Source organism: Mustela nigripes, chromosome 2 (assembly GCF_022355385.1).
Source record: "Mustela nigripes isolate SB6536 chromosome 2, MUSNIG.SB6536, whole genome shotgun sequence".
Taxonomy (NCBI): domain Eukaryota; kingdom Metazoa; phylum Chordata; class Mammalia; order Carnivora; family Mustelidae; genus Mustela; species Mustela nigripes.
This window is the reverse complement of record NC_081558.1, coordinates 161,583,833-161,598,896: the sequence shown is the minus strand read 5'-3', so window position 1 is coordinate 161,598,896 and position 15,064 is coordinate 161,583,833. Positions and strand designations below refer to the sequence as shown.

General features: G+C 41.8%; 1 protein-coding gene across 3 annotated transcripts in view; it reads left to right on the top strand.

Moving 5' to 3' along the window:
• Positions 1–7,595: 7,595 nt before the first annotated feature.
• Positions 7,596–15,064, top strand: part of NECTIN3 (nectin cell adhesion molecule 3) — a 131,405-nt gene continuing 123,936 nt past the window's right edge. Inside the window, exon 1 of one of the 3 annotated variants that reach the window (XM_059392007.1) lies at positions 7,596–7,805. In XM_059392007.1, the coding sequence (XP_059247990.1) occupies positions 7,646–7,805 (160 nt within the window). In that variant the 5' untranslated portion in view covers positions 7,596–7,645. The remainder of the gene's footprint in view (positions 7,806–15,064) is intronic. The other 2 variants (XM_059392008.1, XM_059392006.1) reach the window with 2 other exon arrangements.

Genomic DNA, 15,064 nt, shown 5'->3' with positions numbered 1-15,064 from the left:
ATGGTCACCTCTCCCTCTGACTCTTCTGCCTTCCCCCCTTTGACTTTTAAGGATCTTTGTGACTGACTTCATTGGGCCCACCTGAATAATCCAGGATACTCTTCCTACTCTCAAAGTCAGCTAATTAGCAACCATAAGCATTTACAAGCTTAATTGGCCTTTGCCACGCAACCTAACACAACCGCAGGTGTTGGGGATTAGAACATGGACATCTTTGGGAGACCATTTTTCTGCCTACACAGAGGGTCCACTGCAGAGGTCTGCAAACAGTGAAGAGGAATGCTGAATTAGCACAGTCTGGTTAATGGTAGGCAGAGTTCATCAGAACCGGTTTCAAGATTTCAATTATACCTAGGCAACGAAAGCCTGCTCAAAATTCCACTCCCAGGTTGCCGATGATTGATAACACGATTCCTGAAACTATATTCAAACATACTAACACTACTACTAATAACAACAACAAAATAACCCCTCTTGGGCTTTGTATGTCAGACTTGTCCTAAAGTCATTGTATGAATGAATTTTATCCTTAAACAATGCTGTGAAGAAGGAATCAACGTTTCCTCTAAACAGAATTAGTAACTTGCCAAAGCAGAAGATTGGAACTGAAACCCGGGCAGTAAAGCTCCAGGGGTTTTAACCTTACATTACAAAGCCTCCTTAAATCTCAGGGTCAGCAGAAGTGGAGGGCTGATCAGTATCTGCTGTGGGTTAGATACCAAAGGGTACAAGTTAGAAATACAGCTTCAGGCAACTAATTAGGACTGGATTTGTTGAAACACCCACGAGGGGAAAAGTGGCTCTTCGTTGTACTGAACCTACACAGACACCAGATTTCTTTTGTTCAGTCAATCGAAATACGAAGCCATCCACAAAACTCTTTTTCTCTTCTTTTCATCCAACAGATATTTATTAATGATAATATATAAAGGAAAACGTACAGGCCACTACATGAATCTGAGTTACACCCACAGGAATTAAAGGAATAATATAAAGTAGAATTATAAAATTTGCCCAGTAAATTATTAAACCATCAGTTATATTATTTCGACCTCTCTCATTTGATCCCCTGGCCTCACTTTCTTCTCCACATTCTTTCTTCTTTTAATGTCCCTCTGCCTCTACCCACATGTTCATTACCCTTTTTCGTGTGCCTCTCCTTTCATCCTTCTTTGTCCTTTTGTTCATGTGCCTTTTGCCTCCACAGTTGCCTCCATTACTACCTGTTAGCTAGCCATGTATACTCAGACCACTGTGGGAATAGATGATTTTGTCTTAAAATAATAAAATTCTCCTGAATTCATTTTCTCCTTTCCATCCACTTATCGCGGCTTGCGTTCAGACTTTTATTTGCTGTGCTCCTCACAGGAACTTCCTTCTGAAATTTCTGCTGATTTTTCCCAAGCCCCTGGACAATCTATCCATCCATCCTCCCTTCCACACATATCTCTGACTTTTCTAGAAAACCAGATGTTGTCATTGCCTACTCAGAATCCTTTGATTATTCCTATGATCTACCAGATACAATCTAAACTTCTTTAGAAGACCTCAAAACTCCCTGCCTACCTGTCTAACTTCATTTTTCGCCCTTCCTTTTAATTCCCCTTGGCAGGTAACCCTCTAGCAGCCCAGTAATACTTGTGGTTTCCCAAACACATCATACTCTGTCGTGCCCCCATATCCTTCCATCTGTCATTCTTCTATTCCCTCTGCTGCTTTTATGCCATCTGTATGGAGAATTCCGAGTCATTCTTTAGGACTATTCAGATGAGATTGGGTGCGTTCGGGGTGGTATGGCTGTAGACCTATAGGACTATTCAAATATGATCTTTGCTTTTAGGCCTTCCCAGTCTCTCTCAGGCCGACCTGGGACTACCCTGCTCTCTCCAATAGTGTACCTCCCTCCATTGCTTGTAAGAATACTGTTATTGGTATTTGGGGTCTGGACTTGGGTTGTTTTCATCCCCAACACCTGTCATTTGGAGTTTAATCATCTTTGCTAAATTAGCTTACTCTTTTACCTGAACTTCCATAACGCTATAGCATAGCTCTTCTTTCTGCCTCAACACCAGTTTCTTGAACTGTATTCTTTAGAACGCTGGTGTCTCTAAAAAAGAGTTGTATATTATAGAATTAAGCTTTAAGATAGCTATGTGAAATGTATGTTTGTTTTCACTGTAGGTTTGGGAGAGAAGTCCATTGCTTCTTTTCCCAAATAATCCTCTTATCTTTTAGTTCCATAATGATTCTCAAGTGCAAGCAAGTTCTGTGAAATAAATAAACCACCTAAAATTAGAAATTTTTTTGTTTTAACCACGATCTAAAGAATATTAGCAACAACAAAAATAAGTCATATATATATATATGAATAAAATACCAACATAATTACCACCAAATTTACTTATTTCAAACACACATGTTAATGGGATTATTGCTAATGATATAGAACAAATTTTGTCCATTTACCTTATTGTTTTTATTTATATTAATTGACAGATTGACGTTAGTTCTGTTATCTTAGACAGTCTGACGGAGAGAAAAGTAACGGTTACAAAGGGAAGGTTTTGGGAAATAGTCACTGAAATAAAAAAGAGCACCAAATAAGGTTCAATCAGGAGCACAGGAAGCATACTATGGTACTGAGGGAATTTAATAATAGGTATTTTTACACAGGGTTTTGGAGGGAGTCTCCACACCAAAAAGAGGAACACTGAGGTAATCCTGCGATGTAAACTATAAGGAGCCATTACCACCTTTAAAGCCAGATAAACGAAGGGAAAGGGTTGGGTTATGAGAGCTCAGAAGCTCGCAGGTTAGGGTTCTTGCTGAGTGAGGGCACAAACCTCTGAGAATTGGCACAACCTGGCCAGTGCTGGTACCTCTGCAGAAGTAGGATGGGTCTGGTTCTTAAGAGTGTAAAAGTGGGAGGCTGGAACCAACTGCTGAAGACAATGGAAAGGGCTATTAATGATGATTGGATGCTGGTAGGAACAGGAAGCAAACAGAGAAGATCAAGCCTCTGTGCCTCTACTCCTGCCTTCCACCCTTCCTTCAGGGACTTCTATTGACAGAAACCACCAGAAAGGCAGCTGGTAAAGGAAGCAGAGTTTCCAGAGCCCCTGCCCCAGTATTACAAACCTGGAATGTGAAGGAGTAGAGAGAGGATAGCTAAATAAATGGCATTAGGAGTAATTAAATACAGAATCTTTAGAAATTTTTTTTATTTATTAGAGAGAGAAAGAGCCGGGGTTGGAGGGCAGGAGGGGAGAGGGAGAAGCAGACTCCTTGCTGAGCAGGGAGCCCAACACAGGTCACAATCCCAGGGCCCTGGGATCATGACCTGAGCCAAAGACAAATATTTAACCAATGGAGCACCCAGGCACCCCTAAATAGAGACTCTTAAGCAATAGTCAGCGAATCATCTTCCAGCTTAAAAAACTCAACATGATCATATGCTCAAAGCCTTAAAAAATTAATAATTTTCTTCTGTTGAGTTTGTCTGTGATTAGACACACACTTGTAGACACACACTTGAGTATGCTATGTCACTACAGGTCATTTAGTAATCCGGTATGGGACTTGCATGGCAGATACTGTTCTGGGTGATTGGGCATCCACAATGAAAAAATAGATAGGTCCCTGCCCAATCTTGTGGAACTTTCATTCTAGTGAAGGGAAAAACAGACACTAAATAAAAACACAAGGTGTCAGATGGTGTCAGAGTACAATTAAGAAAATAAAGCAAGTTAAGGGGGATAGGAATGGGGGGATAGGGGAGCTCTTCGTATGGGGCAGTGATAGAACACCTGAATGATAGAGTGAAACTTGAGCAAAGATCCAAAGGAAATATGAGGGAGAAATCAGTATGAATATATAGGGGGACTCTTTTCAGTAGAAAATAATTGCATTTGATAAATGTGACATTGATGAAGATTTTGCAAGTGGGTGGACTTTTTGTGGGTTTGCAGTTAGATTTTAACTATTTGCATAGTTCTGCTTTAGAAGACTATGATTCTAGTAGAGTCACAGCAACTTATTATCAAATATAGTACCAAGTTCAAACATTCCACAAAACATTGCTCATCTCTTCCACTGAGGGAAAAGCTATACTTCTTCATGCAGCAGGTTATAAAAAATTTGCTGATGGTAAGGGGAATGAGCTGAGTACATAATGGCCCACCTTCACTATAAAATACTTTCTTTGTTTCAGAGTCAGCCATGAAATTTTATTAATAGTCTCAAACCTATCATTTGGATTATTTGAGTAAATGTATGATGCCCAGTACTGTACATAGTTACTTCTTTGTTAATATGTCAACCTTTGTTTTTTAGTTAAGAGTTAATGAACCTCAGTAATTAGCCAACAGTCTTTGAGGCAGAAAGTCGGATGGACACCATCAGTACTCTTAACCCAAAACAATGAAATCATTGTTGGCAGTAGGATCATGTTGCCTTTTGTTCAGATAATTTTCTTCTTGGAAAATACATGCATACTTTGGATTTAATGGTGCCAGAAATATTAATAAGTTAGCTATAATTATTCCTGAGCCAGTTTGTCACTCAAATAATAAAAGTGAACTTATCTGTAAAGTTAGAGAAAATGGTATAAAACACAGTAATACTTTCATGATAAAGTATTCTTTTTTTTTTAAGTCAACAGTAATTCTGGTACTTGAAAATGAATTATACCATATAAAATCTCATTCTGTAGCTAGTAATAATTTCCAACAGGAAAGCCTGGGGTGACTATGTCTTCATTTGAGAACAACATAATTTAAGACTCGACACTTAGAAAGTAGAAATTTGAGTGACCTCAGTAAATTTGTTTTTCGTGTTAAAAGGAATCTTGAGAGGTCAGTGGTGCCCAGCGGAAGGCAAGAACTTGGGTCTGGCAGGAAACCCACCACATGTGGCTTGAAGTATTTTCAATTAACCTCTCTGCCTAGGTTCCTCCCCTTGTGCAGTAGGGATAATAGTAATTGCTATCTTCCATAGGAAGTAAGCCTGTGCTTTGACACCGGCCAAAGATGCTATATCAACACAAATGATTAATATTAGAACATAATGCCAGTATGCACATAAAATACCAGCATAGTGCTCTTTTAATGCTTGTATAATACCTATAAATACTGCTCTTCCATGCTCTGGCTTCACTTTAGGTCAGAGAAGAATGTAATCATAGTATGTCACTAATCCAATTTCTGAAATTATGGAGGAAACATATTTTTTAAAGCTCCATATCATCCTTTTGAGAAGCGCTAAACCTGCTAATCCCTTATGGTCTCTTGTAGCAATTGCACAATGGCCCCCCATATTAAGCTTCTGGCACCTTTTCAAATGCTGGCTAAATTACTTTTTCTGGAAACTGGAACCATCAGGGGAAGGCCAGGGGAATGAAATTGGCTAACGATATTAAAATTTTGGTTGTTTAACATTTAACTGGCTCTCAACAACGTGTTGAAGTGCTATCTAAACAGATAATTAGCTAGTCGCTGCACAGTGGGCTTTATGTAAATTTAGCAGGGAAATTAGGTTTAGAGAATGAGAAAATAGGAAAAGAAATTTTCTCAAGGGAAGCGGTGGTGTCAGCACAACTGAGGAATGTCACAATAGCTGCATTTCGTCAATTATGATCATCATCAGGGGATCTCCGGGAAAGACGCAGGACAAGGTTTATTCATAAGCGCATCCTGAGGATAGACGATGGAAAGGAGTGGCTGCGGGAGACAGGCTGGATGAGAGACAGAGAGAGAGAGAGAAAGAGAAAGAAAGAGAGAGAAAGAGAAAGAAAGAGAGAGAGGATGGAGGAAGAAAGGTACTAAACCGAGCACTGGGAGACAGGATGGGAGGCGCAAGTTGAGAAAGAAAAAGAGCGGTAGGCAGGGGTAGAATGGTGTATAGCTTTGCAGGTGAGTAAAGCACTGTAAACCAATGGGTGGAGGGGTGGGGGGTGGTGGCTAGTGATGGAAGGGGTGTGATCTTGGCGGCAGGCAAGCATTAGTTTAGCTGCGCCAGGCGGCTAAATCCTTGTTCGACTTTCCTTCTTATTGGGAGCACATTTCTTGCTTTTGGTGGAGATGTCAGGGCCCATATAGAATTAATGGTGTTAGGACTGAGGACGTATGTCCTCTGCCTCCAGTCCCCTTGGGACAGTCCAAACTGTCCTTCGCCCCTGCAGAACTGCCAGGGGTAGTGGCTTCAAGGTCAGGCCACCCCGGCTTCGCGTGGCGGGCGGAAGAGGAGGGTAGGGCGCGTAGCCACCTGGGGTGAGGGAGGGTCCTGGGGCATCCCAGACCTCTTACGGGCAAATGCTTAACACTTCCCGAGGTCCCTTTACCGCGATCAGTTCAGAGGAAAACAGGCAATGAAAATAAAATTACACGTGCGAACATGCAAATGAAACAAAACCGAAGAAAAACACCACCGCACTCTAGGCGCTCCGATGGGGGAAATCCATGGCCTCCTGTTGCCAGTTGCCCGGCGAGGACAGCGGACAGCTCGGCGGCCGGAGAAGCAAGAGCGAGAAAGCAAACCTTCCGGGGCCCCTCTTCTCGCTCGATTTCGCTGACCCTTCCACCAAGCCGCCCTCCCAAGAGAAGGAGCAAGAAAAACGCCTGGTGCAAACAAGCCTGGGAGGGCTGGGGGACGTGGAGCTGGAAAGAGAGGAGGGATTCGGAGAGCGCCGCTGTCCCGAGAAGCAGGAAGGAGAAAGTCTCTCCTTTCAGCCCCGGGCGTCCCCGGCGAGGAGGGAGAGGACTAGTTCTGCAGGCTATGTACAGCCTCCTAGACAGGGACCTTTAGCGTGGGCAACGGAAGGGCAGCCCCATCCTGCCTGCCCCTCCTCACTTCCCCCCACCCCCCACCCCTCCTGTCCCGGCTCCCCGCCAGAGGGAGAGCGCGGCCCGGGCGAGGAAAGCAACCAGCGCGATTGTCCCGCCGCCCTCCGCCTCCGTCTGCGCCGGGGCCGCGGTGGACCCGCGAGGGGCGGAGTGGGCTAGACCATTGGAAATGTTGGGAAGGGGGGAACGAGGCGGGGACCAGGCAGGAACAGGGGGCGGGGCCTGCTAACCTATTCCAGATTTTCCTGTCCTCTAGAAAGCTCTGCTTTGGGAGAAACCCGTTATCAAAGTGGAGAGAAGAGATTTTTTTTTTTTAAAGGGGGAGGAGCGTGTGTAGGAGGGCGGGGTGGGAGGAGACGCGGCTTGCAGTCGGCGATCAGACGGGAGCTGGAGTTGTGCGGGGAGGGAGGAAGGGAGGGCGAGTCCCAGCGCCCGCTCTGAGGGTCGGCTTCCTCTCCCCCTCCCGTGCGGGGCGGGGTGGTGCGTTCCGAGTTCCCAGGAGTTCGAGGCGGGCGGGTGCCTGGGGGAGGGGAGTGGCGGCGGCGGCGGCTGCGGGCGGCTCCCGCCTCAGCCTCGGCAGTGGCGTCGGCGACGGCGGAGTCGAGGCAGCCGTGAGCGCTCGGCTGAGTGTCAGCCGGCGGCGACGGCTCAAGAACTGGGAGTTGGGCACCCGCGCGCCGGACCTTCCGCCGCCGCCGCCGCCGCCGCCGCGCCGCGGCCGCTGCTGCCGCCGCCCAGAGCCTAAGGCGCCGGGGCCTGGGGAGCCGGGGGGTGGGCGAGCGAGCGGGCCGGGGGGAGGGTGGGGGATGGCGCGGACCCCGGGGCCGGCCCCGCTGTGTCCCGGAGGCGGCAAAGCACAACTTTCCTCCGCTTCTCCCCCCGGGGCCGGACTCCTGCTGCCGCCCCCGACGCCACCACCGCTACTGCTGCTGCTCTTCCCGCTGCTGCTCTTCTCCCGGCTCTGTGGTAGGTGAAGCTCGGCAGCCCGGCGCGGGCTGAGGGAGGCGCGACCGAGGGTCCCGGCGCCGCGGCGAGCCGGCGCGGGCCGCTCTCCGGGGCGACGAGGCAGTTGTGCTCGGCGGTTGGCTGCGCGAGCGGGTACCGCGGACTTTGGCTGGAAACTTTTTGGCCGCGCCCGGGGCGAGGCCGGGGAAGGGCCCGGGCCGGCGAGTGCAGCGCCGGCCGCCCGCTCCCCTCCCCCGCTCGCCGCGCGGTTGCCCGATGCCGAGTGCTGGGTGCGCGGGGAGCTCCTCGGTGTTTGCTCGGGGGACCGTTACCTCCGCGCTGTTTCGCGGGGGAAGCCGAGGGCGCGGGCTCAGGGGCTGGGACGAAGGTGCCGGGCTGCATGTTTGCTGCCCCCTTTTTCTCCCGGTGAAACTTGAGCTCTGAGCCCGGATACCTTTAGGGACCAGAGCCCGACGGGATGAAACCTTTGGCTCCCAACCCCTCATCGCCTTCCACCCCGTGGAAGGCACCATGTTAGCCCAGCCTGCCGCATCCCCTACAGTCAGTTTTCTACGGTCGTCCGGCCCGGTTCTGCTCTGGCAGCCCCTGGGTCGCGTTGCATTGAGACCACCGCTGCCTTCCAGTTTGTAGGACGTCTCTCACACTGTCCATGTTTATTTTTGCGAACCCCGTTTGTCCTCAGGACTTCGATTGATGAGTTAAATACCTGATTGCATCCACTGTGCTGCGGCTGTTCTGATCAAAACAGACCCCACGCCTCTTCCCTGTCTCTTTCTTCCCTCGTTTTGTGTTAAGAGTTTTCCTGTCACATTTGGGAGTTAGTCTCTTTGTAAATTCGTTCCTGGGTGTCGGAACCCAGAAGTCCACTTGTTAAGGATCGTGTAAAAAAAAAAAAAAAAATTGAACTCTCAGGGAAGAGAGATGGACATAAGTTATCATTAATGGAAGGTGATGATTTGAGAAAGTAGGGTCACCAGTCTTTGGGGATTAGCTCCGCCTGTCTTTTGGTAATACTGAAATATTGCAGGAAGTTATTAATTTCTAAGACTCGTACTTGGTGAGGAAGGTGGACAAGCAAAAACTCAACGTTTGCATGAAGATTGGTCTACCCAAGGCATTTGTACTGGTACATAAGGCTGCTGTTGGATCTGTGTTTAATGAAATCGTAAATGAAACCAGAAGTGTTATCAGTAATTATTAAAAGGTCCTGCAGATTTCTGGGATGGTGTGGTTTAGAAGAAAGAGTGTCCTGTTCCGGGAGGTGTGTCAGGGTAGTAGGTTATGAGAGAGGCAGAGTTTTCAGGAGATTGGCTGCCCCTTATAGGCTGAGAATTTCCTCTTACCAGTTCACCACCACGTTTCAAGGATTGTAATGAAAGTTTCTGATTTACAGAGTATAGTCTGATAAACGGCTCATTATCTAATCTACACTGTTTCTGTAGCTCCACTCCCCAGCTGTTTGGTTCCACAACACAATTCTTAATGCCGTTACCTTTTTAAATTGGTGGAAGATTCTAGGTTGAATTTGTGTACTGTTTTTTTCCATTAGGGAGGATTGTGGATTACAGTTGGGTGGGAGCAAAGTTGGAGGGGATGTTAACAGCTTAGTAGCCTGATTTAGATTGTGTTAAGGACCCGGTGAATATTATTTGTATCTCTAATAAAGGCTTATCTAGCTGGGGAAAGCCTCATAGAAGGCTGAAACTAGGTGATGTGTACAGATATTCAAGGATATAGATTTTGAGTAGTAATTTCATAGTGCTTATACAAGTGAAGTGTTGATTACTTTTGGAGGAATGCACTGGTTTTCATGTGGAAGAAAGGAGTTACTTGTTTTGGGGTTTGTTTTTTGTTTTTGTTTTTTTTCAGACCTCTTTAGTAGTGTCCTTTTGGAGGGGCTTGATATTTTTATTTTAGGTCCTAAAAATTCAAGTAATATAGGCAAATGAACTGTGATTTAGAGCAGGTGTAAACTGAAGTTTTTAGAGTCAGTTCTTGTAGTTGTAGAGACAGGCACTAGCTTTGTGTTACTGTGTGCACTGTTCTTTTAAAGAGCTTCCTTTTCTGGAGTCTAGTGTTAATAACACCCTAATTTGTGGACCCTTATGATAAGTTTTTTTCCATCAGCCTCTCTCTGTTTTAGATAGTCTTTGAGGAGGGCACAGTTGCCCTGACTTCCGGATGCTTAGTAAGAATAGAAGTGGAATTTTCTTAATGTAACCTGTTTGTTGATGTGATATTCATAGTACTACTGATAAGATTTTGTGTGTACTATTGTAGCCAGTTCTGGAATTGAAAAGATTTTTAGGCTTTAAAGAGATTGTTATCTGATTATTTGTTAATCAGAATGCTTGTTCAACATGTATGGATATCTTTTTCTTTCTGTTGCTGTTTTTTATATAAGGCTTATGTAAATTTAGCACGACCTTAGCTATGCTTAACACCTGCAGTATCATCCATTAGTGCAAGGTAATTTTTATATCATGTTCATTTGCTTAAAAAAAAATCCTTGCAACTGGTAGACTTGATATTCTGAAACCTGTTAAAAATGACATCATTTATGTTGTTTTGAGGGTGTACACTGTCTTATTTGAAGAACTGAACTTTTAAAACATTTATAAACTGTCAGGTTTTTTTTCTTTTTTGTTTTCTAAGCCTAAGAAATTCCAGGGTATAAAGGTCAAGGGCACTAGATTTACAATACCATGTGACTTCAGAAATTTCATTTATTTAAAGCTCATGATTCAGAAATTCTGTATTTTTCTTTTTATTGAAGTAGCGTTAACACACAATGTTACATTAGTTTCAGCCATATTTCTTTATGATGGCAGTAATTAATTCACAGGTGATTACATTTATCTCACTTGCTTTCCACCATTTTTCTTGAAAGGTAGAAAATACTAAAAGGGATATGGTATCAAGGAAGGAGAAGGGTAAAGACTTCTTGACCTTTGTCAGTTTCTTTTTGAATCTAGGATTCTGCGACTTTCCATTTTTCATGAAGGTTTTATCTGAAGATGGATGTTAGAAGGTGATAAAAAAGAAGATCTAATATTATATTAAACCTTTGATAGCACTTATAGTACTTTCTGTATTTCGGCACTTGTTAGGCATTTGGGGACATAAAACATGAGTAAGGCAGAGTCCTGGCTTCAAGGAGCTTACAACATTATGATGAGAGACATGAAGGAAATAGTTGCTCATAGGACAGCCCAGTGTTTATGATAGACATCTGTGTGAGGTAATCGGGGGTTGCCCAGAAGAGGGATATGTATCCCTTTGGGTAAAGATATATGAATGTGAACTGAGGGGGAAAAAAATTACTTAAAAAAAAATGAGTTGCAGAGTACCTGGCTAGCTCAGTTGGTTGAGCATCTGACTCTTGATTTCAGCTAAGGTCATGATCTCAGGATCCTCCTCTAGAGGGAGCTTCTCTCCCTATCCCTCTGCCCCTGCCTCTCAAATAAATAAATCTTTTAAAAAAATTTTAAAAATCAGTTGAGTCATATCTTATTGAGATTAGGCATTGTGGTAGGTGGTACAAGTTTGGTTTCTCTCTTTCTGCTCTTTATGGTGTAGGTACTAAATAGGCAGTTTGATTCTGAAAAAAGGCTGCCACTTAACTTTTTGAATTCTTGGCAAGCTGTAAACTTAAGGTTTACTCAGTAAACTTAAGGTTTTTCATCTTTAAAAAAAAAAGATGTTATCACCTTGCCTATAGAATTTTTGAGAGGATTAAGTCAAAGAATAAAATAAAAACACTTAGGCTGCATGGAATATAGTCAACATTCAAATATTAGCACTTATTAGATTGCTCCTTATAAACTAACCTGCCTGGTATTTGTCATTCTTAAATTCTACCCTGATATCTTGATTAACTGGGTTTTCAAGGTAACTGACTTACTCTGTTTGCACTTTATTTTGTGTATATAATGCAGTGTTTTTCAAATATTTGTTAAATTCAGATAAAATATTCAGAAGACCAGTTTTCAGAATATTAGGATATAGTGAAATTAACTAGCTTGTGTAATTGTATGGAACCAAATTGAATCTTCACTTGATGTAGAATGCATTTTAAGATTTGGCAGTTCCGTAAGGTTGCTTGGAATGTTAGTGTTTATACGGAAAATGTAGAGTTGGAGAAAAGTGTCACAATTAAGTTTACTTTCTCAAGTTACTGATGGTATCAGATTGGGGCCTATAATACATACTACCTATATAAATTTTTCTGCATCCTAAACAGATATAATTGGAAAGTGAACCAAACTTAGAAGCAAGCAAAAGACCCAGATCTTCCATTCTTATATTTAGCTACATCATCAGAAATAGGACTTGGAAAAAACTGGGCAGTTGTATATTTGTGTGTGCATATATGTATTTACCATCTTACTTTATTTCACCTATGCTTCCATATATTTATATATGTTTAATTTAGTGACTCAGCAACTCTGATGTACATTTTGCATCAGTGTAGTTAAGTAAAACTTAGGGCTTATTGCCTGTTTTTTGGAAATTATTGAAAAGAAGCTGAATGGGATACTCTTGTTAAAAAATGGAGTATTTTGACATTTTGTAATTTGCCTTTTTAAAATTAGTAAAATTTTTATAGCATATTCTGTAATTCATTAAGGTGCTCTTAACAATTTATAATAAAGACAAACTAATTGTCAGTCATCTGCTAATTAAGATGAGTAGGAAAAAAAATTACCTGTTGCATTGTGAGTGGATATTCTTAAACTGGAATTTGAGGCATATGTGAGAATATGCCAGTTCATAACTGGATTAAGTGGCTAAGAATTGGCAGTATGCTTTTCAGCACCTCAGATGATTATTTTGTAGGTGTAAGATAGTAAATTATGATACATGCAGCTCTATAGATAGGAGAGGAAAGTTTAAAAATCTTTGATTTTCTTTAACTTTATTGGTTAAAAAGAATCAGTTATTCTTATTTTAAATAGGTTGGCTTTGCACTGAGTGGAGGCTTTTTAGGCTCTCAGCCTAGGGTTATTGGAAAGAAATAGATTAAAGGTTGGGGGGCTATAAATCACTGTTTTCAGCTGGCTGGGGTCAGCAGAAGTAGGGTGTGCAGGTGTGTCCATGTCTTAGTTATTAGGAAATCTTTTTGAAACAACATCCTAGGCCCCACCATGGACTTCCTGGAACAATTTTTGCAAGGGGGGTGGATATGGAGCCTGGGGATTTGGGGTGTTTGTATATTAAGAGACATCGTCATATGATTCTTTGTTTCCTCAGTGAGTGCTATTTATTACAGCATTTTAATTTATGATTTGACCAGATATGGTCCCTCTTCTGAAAGAATATAGTCCACTGTTTTGTTCACTAATGTATCAGAAATACTTGGCGTGTTGTAGGCACTCAGATTTCTTTATTTCAAGAGTTTAACAGCAAAATCAAATTAATCTAATCCAGCACTGTCCAACAGAAATATAATGGAGCCATATACATGATTTTAAGTTATCCTGATACCACATTAAAAGTAATAAAAGGAATAGGTGAAATTAACCTTAATAATATATTTTATTTAACACAATATAACCAATATCACTTCATCATGTTACATTTTCTTCCTTAGTAAGTCTTTGAAATTTGGTGTGTATTTTACACTTACTGATTGTTATTTTAAACTAGCTATATTTCTTGTGCTCAGTAGTCAGTTGTGGCTGGTGGCTACCATTATTGGTCAGTGCAGATCTAAATTGTAGTCTCTAAATTGTTGTGCCCTTTTTTTGGTCCTTACTTACTAAGCCTAAAATGACATTACCCTTCCTGCCTACCAACTCAAATTCTCAAGTACCTGGTTTAAGGTTAATTTTCTCTGTGAAACCTTCTCTTACCACTTCCTGCCTAAAATGAGCAAATTCTTTATAAAGTAGTTAGTCCTTATACTTGTTATGTAGTATGTAATTACAAGTTCTTTTGTGATATGTGCTCTTTGCAGTGAAGATCTTGCCTCAGGCTTCATTGTGTGTATCATAACACATATCACAGAATAAACAAAGTATTTTTCAGAATATCTAGATTTTAACATTTGCTTTTTCTCCTGTTTAAGAAACTGACCAAATTTGCTGTACTATAAATGGCATCAAGGGAATACTTGGTTTATGATTTCATCTTTCATGTTGAAATAAAATAGTAAAATACAATAATAGCTATACTAGGTAACTATGAAACTTTTCTGAACTTGATTTTATTTCTTATCTGATCTTAGATGTCTTTTATTCCTCAGTCCCTGGATGCCTACCCTCTTCTATGTTTAATAGTGTGACGTGCGATCACATTATTAAACATGCACATGCATATTCTATTCCCCTCCCCCCCCTCATGTTTTTAGGTTTAGAGCAATGTTTGCCAAGGTGTGTCTATGGACCTTAAGTCTCAGAAGATATGTTTCTAGGGGAAAGTACCATGATGAAAAAGACCTGGGAATGGGAAAAACTAACCATATAACCCCCTTATGTAAAGTCACTATGTGCCTTAGTTTGTTAATTGTCTAATTGTTAATTAGTTTGTTAATTGTCTAATTCTTCCACAGATACCCTGTTTGCAAATTAATTAAACTTTCTTTTTTTTTTGTAATACCTGTTATATTGCAGAAACTGTATTTTACAGAACACACTAGAAAATACATCCTTAGGTTTATATATTTTATATTATTCCTATTTTGACATACCTATTCCTACCTTCCAAGATGAGGGAATATATGTATGTATGTATGTGTGTGTGTGTGTGTGTGTGTATAAAATACATGATAAAAATAATAAATAAATAAATAAACTTATTTATTTATATATATTTATACATATATAAATATATATAAGAGGTTGGTAGGTTTTAAAGATGTTGTTTGATGAGGTAGTTCTTCATTGGTTTTTCTTTTTTCTAAAAATTCCTTTTGCTCTCCTTAGTTCTCTTTATTCCACATTGTCTTATCCATTTTGAATCTGAGGTGTTTGCAGAGTTGACCTAGAAGGAATGCAATTTTTTTTCCCCTTTGGTATTGCAATATCAGTTGTGTATTATTTATCTCAGGACTTATGTAGTTTAAGCAGCTTCTGTGTGACATACCTCACTTTATGTATAACACATTTCACTGTAGGTTTGAATTTTTGAAATAAATTAGGTAAATTTAAGATAACCAATTGTTTTGTAATGGGAATATGTCAGTGCTGTTACTAAAAAGGACATAAAAAAACAAAGAGACAGTTATAAAAACAGGTGCATACAGTGAGGATTCCAAC